At 42.5% G+C, this 19,508-nt stretch overlaps 1 protein-coding gene across 1 annotated transcript; it reads right to left on the reverse strand.

Moving 5' to 3' along the window:
- Positions 1-9,786: 9,786 nt before the first annotated feature.
- On the reverse strand, positions 9,787-19,222 carry anxa5a (annexin A5a). The gene is made up of 12 exons (XM_036551881.1): positions 19,196-19,222; positions 18,470-18,554; positions 16,403-16,497; positions 15,757-15,870; positions 15,316-15,406; positions 14,717-14,796; positions 14,393-14,443; positions 13,040-13,133; positions 12,361-12,456; positions 11,339-11,397; positions 10,316-10,438; positions 9,787-9,849 (listed from the first exon to the last, which is right to left on the reverse strand). Exons 1-12 carry the CDS (start codon positions 19,220-19,222, stop codon positions 9,787-9,789), a joined length of 978 nt encoding a protein of 325 aa, XP_036407774.1.
- Positions 19,223-19,508: the final 286 nt, after the last annotated feature.

The following is a 19,508-nucleotide window of genomic DNA, read 5'->3' on the forward strand; positions in this document are numbered from 1 at the left end:
ATGCACCTCTGTGTGTTAAGCAAACAGCCTGTGACTTTGATTAACGGGTGATAATCGCCTGTTTCCGCACCTGTCGGGATTTACACTGAGGCGCCTGTTCATCTGTGGCTTTAGCCACCTAGTGAAGCGCACTCCCTCGGTTCAGGGATTTTTTCCACAGAGACAGGGAGAGAGGGGGAGAGAGAGAGACAGAAAGAGAGAGACAGAGAGAAAGAGACATTCTGTTCCCTCTTATTAAGTTTATAGCCCCTCCAGCCCTACAGATACACTCATGCACCCCATGCCCTAATACAAAACAGACACTTGTGTCCATTGTACAGGAAGTACAAGTACGCTGGGCCTGCTTCCTGTCCCCTGCACCTCCATCTGATGGATGAGAGTATCTGTTTTAGTTTGTGGGAAGGCACGCAATGCCAGTACAGGTATTTTCTTTAATCTCTTGTCAAGTACAGACCAGTATTACTACAGGATGCATTGAGTCTTTAACAGGAATTCAGTAAGAAGCTCTTACATTTTTAACATACTCCTGTTTTACACACTGTTTCAAACAGACTAAAATGATGAGGGTCTTCAATAAATATTAAGGACATAATGGATTTTTACAATTTTAAATATTTTGGTTCATGAATGAATGAAATCCCTTGAGGTGAGACTTCTTGATTTCAGGGAGATGCCATAAAAATGTTGTTAGAGAGCTGGGAGCTGAATTCATTTTTAAACTACAATTTCATCATTTAACTAATTCTACTTAGTGTTGTAAGCCAATAAAATATCACATTAAATGAATAAAACATCAATGAGCATAGCTTTTACAATCATTGTTTGCATATTTAAAGCTAGGTAAAAGAGCATAGAGGATGAAAGTTTATAATATTACCTGTGTATGATAGCGGTTATTTTGACCAATCATACAATAATAATAGTGACATTGATATGTAGAACAATCAATATTTTTCCACACTTCAACATTAGCTGGGATTCCTTTGTGCTATGTTGTGCTGTTTTTAGCAACTCTATTCAGGACAGTTGTCACTGTCCGGGGTTTTTCAAACAGGACAATTCTGAACTCCAAAGCTGGCAGCTGGGGTTATGGGTAGAGGGTCTTATGCCCATCCACATATCTACACTCTGTCTGAATCTGTCATTACTGCACCCCCTACCTGGAAGGCCCCATTGTATTAACTATGAAGAAGTACAGCAGAGAAGCATTGTGCCACAGAATGGCAAAATCAGGGAATACTCATATTGTACTGTAAGAAACATCATACATATCATCATATATAACATCATACATATCATAATCATCATTTGTTTACAGATATTAATGCAGGATACATGTCCTCTCCATTATCTGTAATGAGAGTCATGCAATATGTTTTATGTATTTTTTTAATATAAACAGATCTCAAATCTGCTTCATTCATGCATAACCTATTAAGACATGTTCTAGCCCCTCTGCCAGGTAAAGGCGTATTAGGTTGTCAGAGAGACCGATCGTTTACTCTCAGGTATGCAGCTTCCAGGTAAAACATGTTCTTAAGGGAACCCACGCTGTGTTGGGGGAAGGGCAGTGCGCTTACCATGGGAAACGTGACTGGCGGAAACCAGAGATCATGCCATGCATTAACCAATGGTAAGTCATATACTTCAAATCTCCTGACTTTCAGTGAACACCCTTTTTTATATGTAATTTAATTGACTGGTGCCAGTTTTTTTTTTCCCAGAAGCCTTTGATTGTTGTGGGGTAATTGTGCATGCATGTTTTCCTCTCACTGAAAGCGAGAGCTGGTGCTAATTTGTTTCTAATGCACCCACGTTTGTTTTGGGTCGATCATGTGAAAGTGTCTTTTTCTAACACGGCATCTGCTTTTTTGTGAAGAACTTCATTCTAAAGACTTTCAGGTAGTTTAGCATTTAAAACAGCTGCAATGTTGAGAGCAGCACAGTTTATGAAATATTTCACATCTGCACAATCAGTATCCAGTTGTTAAGTCAGAGCAGATCTGAATCAAATGAATCTTTTTGCAATCTGTACTGCTGATCAATCTGAAGGCAGAAGAAAACAGTGAGTTATTTTGACTGGTTGTGGTTGGTTGCTGAAAATTGGCAATTTGTTGTGGAGCCCCCTAGTGGTGGAGGACAGCATGGTACAAGCTGGCCTGTAGGAAGAGAACAGAGACTATAAGTATGTGAAGCAGTGTGGTTGAGGATGGATTACACCATTACCGGGGGTTTTAATATGATATGGGCCAGAGCTGGCAACCGAGGAGGTGAGGAGAGTGGTGGCGCATGAGGAGGTGGGGACAGAGGAGGCCAATCAGGGTGCAGAGTTCTGGGTGAGATGGATTGGCTGGATGACGCTGGCATGAAGGCCAGCCAAGAGGGATTTCCCATAGCCCAGAACCTGGACAAGAGCCCATATGGAGTAGGTGGTAGGGGTGGGGTAAGAAGGGTGAAGAATGCAGGGATAAGCTTGCAGAGGTGGTCAGTGGTGACCTGAATCTAGTGCATGAAACATGCGTTAATCACAATGCATTAATCAAAGCTGCCCCACTTAACAGACAAAAGCTACAATAAATCAAGCTGAAGACCATGGCACATTGTAAGGAAATGACATATCGGTTCTAATAGGATAAAAACCGTATGGGCTGTTAGAGATATACAAGAGTCAAGGAAATAGAAACAAGCACGTGAAAGGAATGAAAGCAGAAATATAAGAGAGCTGAGGGAAATGCATAAGCATTATTTAAAGACATCTGAAAGGAAAAGGAGTTTTAGACCTGTACACACACATATATATTTTTTTTTCACCACGTTTTTCCGCACTCAAGATTCACATCTTGAAATTTGAAATGAACAGATTGCAAGGCATCGATGTTCAGCCTTACTACGGTGTACAGAAATGAAAGTCCTTTACAAGCCATGTACAGTAATGACCAGATAACAGGGTGCTGTCCACTTCTTATCTATACCCTCACCTGGTCATTACTCACAAGTAGCAGTTCCAGGACTCAGGCTCAAACTCAGAAAGCTGGTCATGTTTGGTGACGTTCACATAGAGACTGCCCTCAATCCAGTCTTATGCAGTCTTGGTGGGACTGGCTCTGAGCACTCTATATTGCTGTCATTCAAGTTTCTAACCAGGCACCATACGGGAAAGGGCTATGGGCCTTCTGAGTCATTGAACAGTTTTCATCTTTTAGCAGTATGTTGCGCAAACAGCATAGCTGCCCAAAACCTGCCAACATGCCCTGCAAACATTTCAAATGGAAGAATAAATTGATGTCCCATTCTTTCATGTCTCATTTATATGTCAGCGCTTGCTTGGGGGATCCTTGCACGAAGCCAAAGTATTTTTGGCGTTTGTTGTGCTCTGTGAGGTCTTTCAGGTGCTCTGTGTGTGTCTGATGGGCTTATTCAATAGGATTTCCCCTCTCCATATCTGATTTGTAGCTAAATTTGAGGTTAGATACTTTTCCCATTTCCCAATTTCATGCTTGAAACGATGCTGTGATGGTCATGCTATATTAAATGTATTATTTATCCATTGATCAGAGCAGATTTCATAATATGACATTGAATGATTGTTAGCTACCTGAAAGTGAGATGTTTAGCAGATAAACCCAGAACTGGTAACCCAGTCTGAACTTCCTAAAAGAAATCATTGTAAAGTATGCCCTTCACCCGTTAAAATAATTGCAGGCCTTTAAATTATATTATTATGTAGTAATCTACTTTGAAGGAAATGTACCTCTATAGCTTATCTGTGAACCAAATGTCACAATCTGCATTATATCGCTTTAATCATTTTTTAGCTCTCTGCGTGGAAAGGCATCATTATGAGAGTCGGTTTGTCTTTGTTCCTTCGCAGCTGGCATCAGTCTTTCCCTGCAATATCGCGCCCCTGGGATGCAGAGAAGTGTAGCTCATTCCTGAATCGTTCGTATTCTGAAAACGTGCATCGGCGGATGAAACAGAACCGCGTTCCCCGTGGCGGTCCCTTCACAGGGATGCGACCCAGCACGCCGGCTGCAAAGCGAGGGTGCCGAAGGTTTTTTATCCTTGCGGGCAAAAGTTTTTTTTTTTTTAAGTATTTTTTCCACCTCCGTGGCTGGAATGTGTCTTGCGACCAAACGTTTTACTACACTGATCCCGTACATCACAAGCGATTGCTGAAATGTTTATATGAAGTTGTGGCGCAGAAGGACTGCCGAGGAAAATGGCCAAGGCTGAAGCACTCTGCTACCACTCTATCTGCCCAGTGCCGGCCAGAAGCAGATGGGCTCCCCCTCTGAGCTGGGTTCTGCTCAAGGTTTCTTCCTGTTAATTGGGGAGTTTTTCCTTGCCACCGTTGCCTTAGGCTTGCTCTCAGGGGGTCTCAGGCCTGGGATCAATGTAAAGCTGCTTTGTGACAACTTGTGTTGTAAAAAGCGCTATACAAATAAAATTGAATTGAATTGAATTGAATTGCTACCCTATGCAGTCGGCAAACGGTCAGTCACATGACCACATTGTGATAACCCATTCATCATCACACTTCAAACTGCCTGTACTCTGTCTCATTAATTTAAGCAAATCTCAGTCTCCTTACAATCCTTCACAGACCACCACATATAGAACCCTAGAGCTCATCCTGATAAAAAAAACACTGGGGTCAGTTTCTCACTTTGAGTTTGCAGTTTGTTACAACAAAAACATCCAGAACTGAGACTTTACTTTTCTAGTCTATGCTGTATTTGACACAAACCTGCTGTATTGAAGCTACTTTGAGGCCTTAAGTTTCAAGGCTGCTACTGTGAAACCTCAGTTTGATACCTCAACCAGAACTGCCCCCATGTCCCTGAAAGCATGCCTCCTATCTGAAAATCAAAGACTGCAGTCCTCTTGTGAAAAGCTGCATTCTTCAAGGTGTGCATAGAGAGATAACACAAGACAAGAACTGATTATTGACTCCTTGGCTAAATATTTATCCTGTTGTAAAAGTTACACACAGCTATAAAAGTTTTGGAGAATCTCAGGAAACATAACATACACAACACTCGATAAGGTCAAATTTTCCTGGTTGAGGACTAACTTTGTGTAGTTCTGACTTTGGAATGAGGAATTGAAGTCATATGGTATGTACATATAGGACGCCTTCGGGTCAGAAGCTTTGTGTCACTGGTTAATAATAGATAATGATTCTAAGACACATTTGCAATCCAATATTTTGCACAGTGCACAATGTAAATATGCCTAATATATACAGTAATGAAATACAATATGATGAGAAAAAATAGATGAGGGGGATGGTACATGCTTCCTGTTGACGTAGACCACACAAATACATGATAAGCATAATGAATTAAAAACAAATTAAATAGTTAATATATAAAATCAATCAAAATGATGAACACATTAAGTCAGAACTAGAGGAAAACTCTGATGTAGCTCTGAACATGTACCTGCCCTATCAGAATAAATATGAGCTGAAAGTCAACTTTACCAAGTGCGTTTTAAAGTGTACTTAAATAAATCGCAACCGCTGGCATGTCCTGGTATTGCTGTTGGACAGAGATCGGGAGTGTTTGATGATGTGGGTGACCACAGTAAGCTCTCAGTTCCTGCTGGAGCAGCTTGAAGTGGGCCAGTGTGGTTTTGCTTGTGAAAACAAACACATGGATATGAAGTATCCTCAAAGTGTGCCTCACCTTGGACACTGTCAGACTCTGGAAAAAGACCAAGGCTCTCTGTGTGTAACACTTCGATTAATGAATCTAGATGACTGAATGGACTGGCGGAACAGTGAAACTGCACATTCGTTGGACATTGATATTTGTTTGGCTGGACAAGACCATAAATCTTCTGCTAATGCCAAGACGAAGGTTTCGTGAGGTTTAATGAGAGTGAGAGTGCCTATGTAACAATGGCCTCTTACAGCGCTCATTAACGCATGCTACATTAAACACACAAACCATGCTTTTGTTTTGTCTCCTCCTCCATAAACTGTGGACCTGACCTCACATGGGCTTAATCACCAGCTCGGGCAAGAGCATAATTAATGCTGGAGTTTACAGCTCTCCGGTATATTTTACAATCTGTTGGCTGTATCAGCTCTGTGAAGGTGATTCTGCATATCTTAATGAACATGTTACGTAAATTCAGCAAAAACGGCTGTTTTCGGTAAAGGACAAGTCAAAGTCAATGTAGTAAAGTACATTAAGTTGAACATTGCTTCAGTGAATATTCTCAGCTCAGTCCTTTGGAACATGCCTTTGTACACCACAGTTCTACACGGCACAGTCACAGTATCTGTGCACAGATCAATACCGCCATACAGAATTCATACTGCAGTCATATAATTTCCACTTGCATAGTCATCCTATTTAGGCCAGAGCCACATGGAGCACTCCCATAAAGAACAAGCTCTCCCAGAAAACTTCAAAGAGAACACTTTCTCAAACAGAACACTCTCACAGAACACTCCCAAGGAGAACATCTTCTCACAAAGAACACTGCCACAAGGAATACTCCCACACAGAACACTCTCTCACAAAACACTGCCACTGTAAATGAAACATTGCTATGAGGGACACTCCCACAAAGAACCCTTTCTCACAGAACCCTCAGACGAGGAACACTCCTACACAGGACATTCACACAAGGAACTCTCCTACACAGAACCCTCAGACGAGGAACACTCCTACACAGGACATTCACACAAGGAACTCTCCTACACAGAACCCTCAGACGAGGAACACTCCTACACAGGACACTCACACAAGGAACTCTCCTACACAGAACCCTCAGACGAGGAACACTCCTACACAGGACATTCACACAAGGAACTCTCCTACACAGAACACTCACACAAGGAACACTCCTACAAAGAACCATCTCTTGTTGAACACTCACACAGAACCCTCTCTGACGGAGCACATTCGCACAGAACCTGCTCTCACAGAACACTCCCCACACAAGATCCCTCTCACGTGCAAATCCATCCAGGATGCTTTGAGGGCGGAGCTTGATGTCATTATTTCTCTGTCGACTGAGGTGGCCTGACTCACCTCACTGCCGCGCGATGCCTCCTATTGGCTGAGGTGTGTGCTGTAATCTATGATAATAAAAAGCCCACAGGAACCCTCACACCATATAGACTTCCAAGTATTCAAGATTTAGAGGCCAATCCTCTGGCTGAAAGCTTTATAAAGAGGCTTACCCTCCAGATTGGCACTCGGATGCTATACACATGACCAGTGTGGATTTAGTGGCTCCACAAGCATTTCATTGTTGGGCACCACCATGCATCAAAATGCTGTGACCGCTCAGTGGAATCAAATGTATAGCATTTCACATTTCATTTCAGGGGATAGAGCAGCATGATACATGTATGTGAGAGGATTGCAGGAGGCAAAACATACAGTGCATGAAGCAGAAGGTATGCAAGGGGCCAAGGGCCTGTGGGCACTATGATTCCTCCGTAATACTGAGGCAGATACTGCTGCAACAGTATTTTAACAAGTGAATAAATACATCAATAAATGTATGATTACGTACTGATTAAAAACATATATTAGTTAATAGGCGATACGCAGAGATATTAAACATGATAATTCAAAGCTGAGATCAACCTGAAACCTGTTGGCATGATGTACAAATTATCTGACAAACTGACACTGATTAGGCTTTGTCACACAGCAGGCTAACCTCACGTGAAGCTGAGGGCCATTTAAATGAAAAGAGGGCCTCTCTATTGCAAGGGTGCAGCAGTCCTGTAGATTTTCTACGTGTCTATTTCACAATCCACAACATTGGTCCTGCCACTGATCTAACTGTACAACGTAAAGGTCTGTATCAAGGAGAGTTCAGAAGTCACGCATGTACTTTCAGACCAGGGTCAGTCAGTCACAGAGTCAATGGTTACTGCATGGAAAACAGATCTTCCCTGTGAGGCAGAATACCGTGCTTGGAGTTAGTGGTAACGTTTTCACCAGCCCAGAGATAGCTCAGTTCTAGACACTCAGAGTGTAGTTATTGGGGTAACCCTTTGTCATACTGGTACCACAGGAGTTACACACAGTGTGAAACCTTGCAGCATTTTGTGACCTTTTGTGAGCATTTCCACCGCTTCCTTCTCTGCATGTGAAAGTAGCGCAAACCACAGAAACAGAACACAACCACAGAAGCAGCAGAAGTAGCTACAGCCTTTCAGCAGGATCTTGCTAAAACATGCTCGGCCTTGTGGTGCACGCCCATAGGAAATTATTAGATAATACAGCACGTGGAGTTGATCATTTGAAAGAATGAGCCATCTGGCACCTCATTACATAACCTGATTGCTGTTCTTCAGAAACAGGGAGTAGAACAGATGCTGTACCAACAAGAACAGCCCCAACTTTCACCTTTGATATTAAATCTGCTGTTGCACCATCGATTCTGGTGTAGATTTTGTAAGCATAAATTACACTACAGGGCATATGACAGTGTCTGGAAGCGATGTCGTTTGATCTGGAACATTTGTTTTTCTCTTTCTAGTGTCATGAAGGATAACTAATATCTGCTCGACTTATAAATGTTTGACTCTTGATATGAGCAGGCCCATGCTCTCATGTAAGGTTGCAATTTAGGTATTCACCTTTGGGAATAAAGGTTAATAAAAGGCTGAAATTTCGAGGTTAAATAGATAAAAGCAACAGCAAATTAGCCTCTCTGACAACAGACACCTACCCCAATAGCATCAGTGCTACCGCACAACTGACTTCCATTTACCTCCTTCACTTAACAGCCTTGGTCACTGACTGCTGTCTTTTGAGGCTAAAAACCTCAGCAACACACTTCTGGTTTGGCATGCTGACTGACCATTTCCACATAAACTGTTCTGAGGATTATTTGTGATGTTTCACATTGGCTTTTTATAATGTATTATGAGGAAGTTGTCAATAAAAAAGGATAGCAACTTGGATATAGCTAGCTGTGTTGCGCATGTCCGGTGAGCTCCAGAGAGGCTTAAATGTGGCCCATAAATTAAAGCATGTTCCCTGTGTGCAGGATAGTTAGATCAGGGCACCAACAAGAGTGGATTTCTATTATTCCAGCTTCTATTCATAGTAATTAGGTCTTTAGCGCCATCTAGTGTACACATTCTCACCATATGATGCAAATAAGACAAATTGTTCAAGCGGGAAATGGTTGCTTCCAGGATGACAGAACAATTAACAAGAATATAATGGCAGTCTGTCCTCATTTTTGAGACAAATCCCCTTCAGGTGTTTAGCTGAAATACGTAATGAGCTTATCTGGTTAATAATTCCACCCCAGCCATTTAGGAATGCAAGAACAAATAATGAAACCTCCCTTAACAGGAAATTCTTAATTGCATTGTAGAGTTACACCTCTGATTCCACAATGCCCTCTACATTCTCAGCCTTGGTTTGCTGAATCAGCTTGGCCTTGTTTGACGAGTAACAGAGCACCATTTCAAGTATTTTTATCAATTCATTTATTATTAATTCAGTGAGAAACTAAACTTTAAAACTTTTTTCAACCACACCCACTCCAACAGGAATTATCAGATGGAATTGCGGACGCATCACGGATTTATCAGATGCATCACTGAAATTATCACAAAATTATTTTTCATTACTGCAGTGAAAGCCAGACTGACATTACACAAAAGAATATGTATTCGTGCGAAAACAAAGCAGAGCTGTCCAAGGTCAGAGCAAAGTGTGCTGCCCTGACGTGACACAGGAAGGGTTAATAAGGTTTGCTGTGGGGCGGAGAGCGGGGCAGGGCACAGTGCAGCTACCCATCGTTGCCCCCACAGAGGTACAGGAGGGCCTTCCGGTAGTCCCCGGTCGTGTCCTCCTGAAAAAGGAAACAGAGGTCCCCAGTTAATGACACGGAGCGGAGACCCCGACACCGATCACAGTGACACAGTGAGGAACCCGAGCATCAGCACAGCGTTGAGACTGGCCCCCACAGGAGGATCCAGCACGCCTACCAACCATTTCCTAATTAGCCTTGTGAGGGCTACCTGTCCCTGGTGTGTCCAGCACTTTCCCTGTGCCTCACTTTTAATTAGTTAAATTCTTTTTTCCATAAGAACGTCTAATGAATTTCAAATTCAATTTAGATATGCGCATTAACTGATGATAGTAAACTAGTGAGGCAGTGTATATTCAGAGAACAGCCCAAGGCATACTTTAATTAAAATATGTAAATATAAAGTTATGCTCTGCTTGGCTGGAACAAGTGAGCGGACTGTCACCTCTGCGCTGAACTGAAAGCCCCAGAGTGTCACACCCACACAGAGGCAGGGGCAGCTGTGTACCTGGATGGTGGTGTACAGCGATTGGCCATACATCCGGAGGAACTCCGCCCGGATGTCCAGCATGTCCACCTCGCTGCGGGACACCATGATCCGGATCAGGGTCTCGTCATCCGTGCCAGCCCCCTGCGCAGGGGACACAGGGGACACAGTGGTCAAGCGCACCTGAGCATACACTGAGCATACCTGAGCCGTTCCTGAGAATGTGTGGCAATATGGCACCCTATCCATTACATTATGTTAATATACCATTATCACTTAGTAGAAGCTCTTATCCGGAGTGACTTACATATGTTACAATTTTTCCGTGTTATCCATTTATACAGCTGGATATTTACTGAGGCAATTCTAGGTTAAGTACTTTGCCCATGGGTGCCACCACAGTGCCCCAGCGGGGAATTGATCCAGCAACCTTTCAGTTACAAGCCCTGCTTCAACCCCAGGAAGCTGGATTTTCCCGCTGAGAGTTCTGAGTTTGAATCCCAGGTGGGCCATTGCTGTTGTACCGTTAAAGCAAAGGCAGCAGTGTAGCATATGCCAAGGAGACAGGCTTAGAAGGCCGAGTCCCAAGTAGGCCACTGTTGTTGCACCCTAAGACAAGCCACTTAACCTGGATTTCCTCAGTAAATATCCAGATGTATAAACAGCTTCAGCTGCATGAATGAATAATAATGGAAAATGCAAGCACCTATGAATGTGGTCCACAGAAATTAAACAACGTAAAGAAGTGGCACTTCAAAGTTTGAGCACCATACTGTTGCTCCAAAGAGAGCATGGATAGTGCTAAGCAGATCCAGTTGAAAAGGACCATATTGTCACCAACGGTCCACGCAGAATGCATACACATGATTTAAAAAGTTATTTTTTGGGGTGTTAATGTTAAAAAATACAGATGTACAGATGTGATAGAATTGGAAAGAGCTTGATGTGAATGAGTATTCTGAATATTGGGCAGATTGTGCTTGAATATTATAAAGGTTCTGTTTTTAGATATTATAAATGTTAGAATGTCTAAAAGGTCCATACCTTCATAGCATCACGGAGGCTTTCAGCAAAATAGGCTGGAACACTCCTAGCGCACTTCACTGTGGAAGAAGAGTGATTTATTTGTTTTACTTTGGACAAATGACAACTTTCCCCTGTCACTTTAAAATATTAAGAGAAGTCAGAAAAATATTGCTATATTTTGAAAATATGCATCAAAGGTGAAAGTTCCTCTTCAATGTCTTCGTGCTCCCTGTCCTAGACTTTCCAGCAAATTTGAGGCATCAAAGGGTTAATCACTCTGATTTCTTACACAACATTAGCATGCGCTGAAATGAAGGGAAATAGGATAAAGGAGCGCATAACAAGTGCACTGGTCCGATCAGAACAGGAACCGCAATCCCCATATAATCTAGACAATCTGTTCCGTCTTCCCTCTCTCTGTAAGACAGCACACCATGCCCACGTATTATAGCTTTTGTCTACCTTTTAACTCTGCAATGTGGAGGAATGTGCTCAAATCAACAACAACAAAAGCACAGTTAATTAACCAAAGTACACTGGGCAAGGAAAAAGCAATTAAGTAATGTATAATCTCATGCATTATTCATGGATATCTGAGTCTGATCACCCAATTATATCTGAATTAACTACCGGTGATTCCAAAATAACGCGTTCCTGGAAACGCTGTCAGACACCGACTGGTCAGGAACTTAATCCATTAATAAGTGGGGGGGGGGGTTATGTTTCTGAACACAAGGCAGATATGTAAACATGTTCACAAAAAGGTTAGATAAATTAAATGATATAAGTGAAATACTCCTCAGGCATCACTGCTAATGAAACTTTTGTGAATTGAGATACACCTGCTCATATAAAGGGCAGCATAAATATTCAGTATTGTGACATGGTCTGCGTGATGGTTCAGAAATAGCTGGACGCAGAACAACAAAACATGGTCTTCCGATCGGCAGTTACTTACAGGTCAAGGGAGGCAGCGCACGTACCCAATGAATAAAATAAATAATCCTTCTTGAGTCATTTCAAATACCGACAGAGCTCACCTACAGCCAGGAGCAACTCCTTCAGACTCCCAGAAGTCTCTCTTTCAAGGCTTTGTTCAATTTCATACCCAGACAGTTTCTTGTAGGCAGCAAAAACTGAAAAACACAGACGACGCAAACAAAAAAAAAATCTTTTACAAAACTTTGAGAGATTGCAATGTAGAAAAGTATTCCAGTTCATGGTAATGTTCCCTAATTTCACAAGGAGAGCAAGCTATTGATTGACAACCATTACTGATTACCAATGCAAATGCTGGCAATTAACAGCATAATTGTTAGCATTAAAAAAAGGTAAGTTAACTTCTTCACAGAGCTTGCATCATCAGATGGCATTTAAATAATTAATTACATTTACGCATTCACACAGTCATGAACGGTTATGATGCCTACCTCTAGAGGGCAAACTCGTATTTTATTTCATAGTTTTTTCCCCCTTTACCGATGAACCTTGGGACTTCACAAAGTTATGTGTTACTAAACGACGTATATCGGCTAACCTCTAACATCCCTGATTGACACGTCTGTATCAGAGATCTGCCGGATTAAAATGCAAGGGTGCGAATGGAGCCAGTGGGGCTGGAGCCAGCTCCTGGAACGAGACATTTCTAGGAACCAACACGAGAGCTCGGCCGCCGGCGGGCAACGCAAGGCCGGCTCGGCGCGCGCCGCGGGAACGCACCTCTCCGCAGGTGCTCGGTGCTTCTGTTGCCCAGGATGGAGATGAATTTGTCCTCGTCCGTGCCGTGCTTCTGCTCCCCGGCAGCAAACAGCTCCTGAGGTGGAACACATTCCGCATTACACTCCGCATAACAAATTTCAGCAGTTGCTTTACTGTGCTGTACACAACATTAAGAATCTTAATTTTACTGTCATACATAATATTATGAGACTGCTGGGCTCCTGCCTCAACAAAAATCCTACATAAGATACAAGAAGACACAATTGTAAATGTTGCCACAAGAGGGCAGCACCTGCAGTACAGTACATTTTTTTGTGAAAATAAAAACTCTACTGTAATATCCCCCCCTCCCCCCAAACACACACACACACACACACACACACGCGCACAAAATATATTAAATTACACTGCATGTATACGGAGTGCACCATTTCATTATACAGCCAGTTCCGTAGCCACTGTCTGTGATGGTTTTGTTTCTCCCCATCATCAAGTATGCTGTAATCATCACACCACTAGAGGGCGATATGTAACCTGACCATTAGAGCTCATGGAGCCATGACAGCCACTGATACCAGTTGCAGCAGTTAGGGGTAAACATTTCCGGGAAGGCAATTGCCCTTTGAGGTTTCAGTGTCTTAAATGGAACACTTGAGTCACGCTCAACATGCTGTTATGTCGTGATCAAGTATCACTATATAATCTGGCATGTTGAAAGGATCCATTTCCTTAATCATCACTTCAGAAATTGGTATTTTTTTATTGACAGTCTCAACTAGCATCAGCCCTAAACATGAAGAGCTCATGTTTACAATAGCTCCAACAGTCCCCTCAGGGATTGACTGCTGTACTGTAATATTATGTAATAGCTTTGAGCTGGAGTATGCTCCCAAGGGTTACTGGTATTACTTTGAAATAACAGTTGAATATAATAATAGCAGGTGAAATTTTTGTAAATAAAGATGTGTATGTGTATGAAGGAATCCCTGTGTTTCCTTGTTTGTGACCTTGAAGCTCTATTCATTTGACCCCTATAACCTTTATGGGACCTCACTATTCCTTCTCTGCCCGGGCAGTGTCAAATTTGCCAAGGTTGGAATAGTGTGTTCACTCAACCTAACATGTTCAAAATAACCCTTTGTAACGGATGTGAATGCAAAGCCACACATGAGAGTTGTATCACTGTGGCCACCGTTCTGGAATATATAAAACTTATATTTACGCTTCTCATTTGAGAAATCTTATTGTGTTCACTGTAGCACTGGGTGTAATATTCTGTGCGTCGGGAGGGTGAAAACCACAACTGTCAATCCAACATAGCGTCAAAGATAAATGAAAGTTCAAGTCACTAACCTTAGCATCTTTCTCAATGGTTCCTTCGTCAACACCTTCCTCCCTATTGGCCTGGATAAAACAAACAGACGAATAAAGTGTCAGCTCGTCAACACATTCAAACAACACCGGCAATGAACTTTCATTCCCTAATCTCTTGAGTGTATGCAGCAGCCACGGTCAACCCCCAAAACAGCCCTAGCCTTCAGATAAGGTTACACAACACTATACCTGAGGGCCATGCCCTTTGCCAGGAGGGGGAGGAGGCCTAATTAGTTTTAAACAAAGCGGTGGGGATTACGTCATTCCAGCACTCTCATTAAAGGGGGAGTGATCTCTTTTCACCTGCAGGAGAATCACCAGCATCCTCTTGAAGTGTCCCGTGGTGTCGCCGCTGACATCCGACTCCAGGCTGTCACGGTACTCTGCGGATCATCGGGGGGGTAAAGTGTAAGCAATTGTCATTAATGGCATCCCATTGACCCAAATGGGCTGCAGCCTTCTTCCCCGTTCCATTAGCTGTAGGTGAGATGGATCGTCTTTGTGACACCCCTGCGATCTATAACCGTCACAGGCAGGTCGGATGGTAATGTCAGACAGAGGCCTTGTGAGGAGTGACAGTTTATCGCTGGAGAGACCAAGCACACTGTGTTCCTTCCTATTCATGATAAACGGTTCCAGTCATGACCTCTTTTCATGGAGATTCAAAGGTGTGTGGGTCTAGGATATATTTGTCTTCTTAATAATTGGCTGTTACAATAAGCCCACACAGATCCATAGTGATCAGAACAAGAGCCAAAGAAGTTATGGTCTCGCTGCTAATGAATATTCATGAGCACACATATTCAGAGAGCTCGGCCTCTCATTTACCACCAACAAACTACCTCTGTTGTGTGCGTATACCCTGAGACAGAGGATACCCTGACAGCTTCAGCCATGCTCACGTTTCTTGTAGGCTTTGATGATGTCCTTGATCTGTTCCTCTGTCCTGGAGGCCAAGATCTCTATAAGAACCTTCTCCTCAGTCCCCGCCCCCTACAAGACAAGAGCAATCGATATCAGAGCTGTCAGTCTGTACTTGCCCCACTAACGGTGAGAAGGTGAGTCCCAAGTCAGGGGAGTTCCCTCACCAGGACCATAACATAAATCAGAATTTAAAATAATTGAACCCTGGTACAGAGCCGAGCAATCACATAACACAAGGACCCGCACTCATGTGTTATGTGAACAAAATTTATTTTCCTCCACATTTTGAGGTGCTCATCTGTTGGCATGACAGATGTACTCAATGCATTAGCTGAAGCAACACTGCAGGTATGACTAATCAAAGCCCAGAGCACTTTGCACCAAATGCCATCAAGAGGTCTAGAAGAGCCTCTCCTTACCTTCATTGCATTTCTTAGTTCAGTCACATCATAAGTAAGAGGAGGAGTCATCAGGGCAACAATGAGTGTTTCAAACTTTCCCCCGAGCTCGGACTGTAACTCCTTTACCAGGTCCTAAGAGAAACAGGGAGACTGCAGTTACATCAGCTCAATTACATTATTATAAACCAAAGACTGAGCCCGCACAGGAACTACGCTGATCTGGATGGGCCAAAAGCCAGCGCACAGCATTGAATGATCCATCCTGTTCATTTAAAGATCAGGAAATCTCCTCTGAGGTGTCTCCGGGTGACATTTTGAGGACGTGCTTCGGTATTGAATCACCAGGTTTAATTAGAGGCATGAAAGTGAGGGGAAGTGAGAATGCTACCAGTTTTTAATAAAAGGAGCAACATTTCAAGCCAACTATGATCTTTCAAACTAAGATTCTTAAGTGGGGTTCCCCATTAGCTGACACTTTTGGTTGGCAAAAACCTGACAGCCAGCTAGAATGACTGTCATTCACCCCTTTATACTCACACACTCTTCCAACCGGACAGCCAACCAGAGCGCCTGTCATTAGCCCTTTGCTGTCACCAGTTCATCTCAGCTGACACCCAACCAGAGACTCTGTCACCACCCTGTCATTATCAGGGGGTCCTCTCACCTTTCCATGACGGCTCTTGTAAGCTGATTTAATCTGCTGCCTCTGGGCGTTGCTGCGAGCCGCCAGGAGCCGCAGAATGGCCTCCTCATCGGTGCCTGCCAACAGAGCATCTCTCGCATCCAGGAGCCAACACTTCACAACATTTTAAAGGGAACCAAGGGCGGCTCTATGAGAAATAAAAACTCAGGAAAAGTGAGTGGTTGTATCAAGCATTTGTAAAGCTAGTGTAAGAGTTCATAAAACTTCATAATGTGTTCTCATGTTAAACACATTAAGAGCTGTTATCCTGAAGTGATGTTGTTGATTAATTTTGCCTTGATGTTGATATTCGGCAATAGTTGAAGGCTGTTGAGAGAGTAATTCAGCGAGAGAGGGGTCTCTAATGGCGATTCTATAAATTCCACATGCTGAAGGAGACTAAACACCTAAAATGAATCTACGGTCTCCCCAAAGGCTTATTTAGTGTAGCACCGTCTCACCTACAATATAACTTACGCACAAAGAAAATATTACACAGGGCAATTGACTTGGTGTGTAGTTGGTACAGTGAACTTCAGCTTCTCAAAGGTACACTTACAAATATTCATGTTTGTCAAGAAAATTTTCAATCCGTTTCAAGCTCCAACTATATGTGCATGTCCCCATGTAGATCCTGCATGATGAACTACTGATGATTCTTAAGGGAACAGCTCGAGGTCATCTTTAATTGAGGCAGAAATCAATAGAAAAGTATTAACACTCTAATATGATTACCTCATTATTCAAAATGAAGGTGAGACTAAGGGAGTGATGGCATCATCAGTTCTTCCTGGTTATTATCAGGGGGATGTCAATCTCCTGACCTCAGACTCTCCTTCATAAACAATTTATCTTTCTTACTCTTCCCAACAAATTGCTTGGTGTTCCATCTGGACCTCCTTATCACCCCCACCCCCCTTACCTACAATAATGACCCACCCCACGTCCCCATCTCATTATGTCCATGGAACAGCTTACCGGGACTCATGGTGGAGCTAGAACCTAATAGTGTTCAAGAACCGGACTGATGCAGTGTTAAATTCTGGACTGTGGGGAAAAATGAATATTTTCATTCAACTGAATTGCCTTTTCTCGACATTACATTGCAACAACTATGCTTAGCTCCACCATCCTTTTTGCCAGTTTATGGAAAAGGTCCTCATTGTCATCCTGTTGATAGTACATTTTTTTGCTCCTTACTTGTTGGTAAAAAAAGGGGGGAATTGAAAATTTTGTTCTCTAACTAAATGGTATTATTGTCAACCCCTTCAGTTAGTCCCTCTCTGAGGCGCACTGCACAGAGGATGCAGATAGAAGATCGAAGACCCTAGGGGCAGGAATGCTACCTAAAGAGCCACAGGTCCTCAGCTCCCGCAGCCCAAGAGCCCGTGACTTGAGCTCTTGACACCAGAAAATCTAAAGACGTCTGGGGAAACCCTGCAGCAAACTGATTCACACTAAAGGTGACAGAGACGGATGTACTCACAGCAGACAATTCATGACGTCTGCCTGTTCTAAAACAGTTCTTCATATGGCAAATAATGACAAACTGTTGAAGAATGCACTTGGATAAAATGTACCAGACATAAAGGAACTTCCTTCACAACAGGGACATCTGTTAAGAACAAACACTAAACAAGTCTTTGGACTGAATATATGACTTAAATATTTATTTATTAACCATTTCAAGGTGGAAGAGATTTGTGACTAAAAGAATGTCACGACATCTCCTATACTTGTTTTTCAATGATACATGAAGTCTGTCACATTAAGGTTAAAATGCAAAGATGCAAATATGATGTAAATATCTTACAAATCCACCTCCGATTGTGGATCTGTGCCAATCAGAGAGCACCAGTGAAGTGTCTAAGAAGTAGTAAGTAGTAAGAAAAACTGCAGTTCACCACCTAAAGGACGTCAAAACCGAAATACCCGTTATGAGGCTTAAAGAAGATGGCCTCTTCTGCGACTGAAATAAATCTGAGACATAAATAAGAAGACTTTCACCCAGGTCTTGCCTGTGGTTGACGCACGTTTGAGAGTACTTACCCAGGCCTTTCATTGCCTTGTGCAGGAGGTCTGCGTCCTGCTTGGCATTGAAATGGACGAATGGCTTCACGCTGCCTCTGTCAGACTGAAGAGAAAAAAAACGTGTTTTTTAAATTTCCCTAATGCAGCATATGACCTCTGTACAGTTCACACTTTCTGATGTTCTTTATACACTATGACATTTCTGAAAAGGGCTCGTCAGAGGCTCCTCAGAGCATATCTGCCTGTTTGAGCTGCAGTGGTACAGGAACGCCATGTTTGTCTTTCCCAGTCACCTTCACCGTTTCCTGAACACCACTGGACCGTCCGCACCAGAAGGACAGACATACATGGGGCAGTATCTTCTTTGGGTCACTGCCATGGAACCACTTTTTTCTATTATAACAAATTGGTGGATGTTCGATAGCACATAGATCTATAGATAAAGAAACCTATGGTCTCAGACAAGCAGAGCATTCACTGTCAGCCTGTAACTGGAGGAAACAGTTTCTGTGCCAGACTCTTCTCGGTTTCCCTAAATCCTATTCCTACAGCCAACATGTAACATGAGAATGAAAAGAAGCAATCTTCTGAACACAATGATTCGGAGATTAGCGCAGATGCTAGACTTGAATAAACACATTTTCTGTTCCCTGCCTCATCTGCATACTTCTCTCAAAATTTTGTTATATTTTTTTGGGTATCTCATAATCTAAAAATAGTGTGGCATTTGTTACATGTGGATACATGGGGGAAGTTGATGTTCTGTAACATGGCAGCTCTGTCGATCTGGTCATCTCATCAACCCCATTTTTTCAACCCCCTCACTGTAAAGCAAATCTTTGTATGAGATGAAAAACACTTTGTGAATGCTAATAATTAATATTACTAAAGTTTTAAATGAGACTTAGAAAAATGAATATTCCTTCTCTCAATTATCAATCAATCAGTGATCTCAGCTGGTACATAACAAAACAGTGCATATCTATTAACTTCAAGAAACCAGTACAACACAATTTTTCTGACAGATATAATTTTGGCTAAGTATTAGCACTTGTAG

The sequence above is a fragment of the Megalops cyprinoides genome, chromosome 18, assembly GCF_013368585.1.
Source record: "Megalops cyprinoides isolate fMegCyp1 chromosome 18, fMegCyp1.pri, whole genome shotgun sequence".
NCBI lineage: Eukaryota > Metazoa > Chordata > Actinopteri > Elopiformes > Megalopidae > Megalops > Megalops cyprinoides.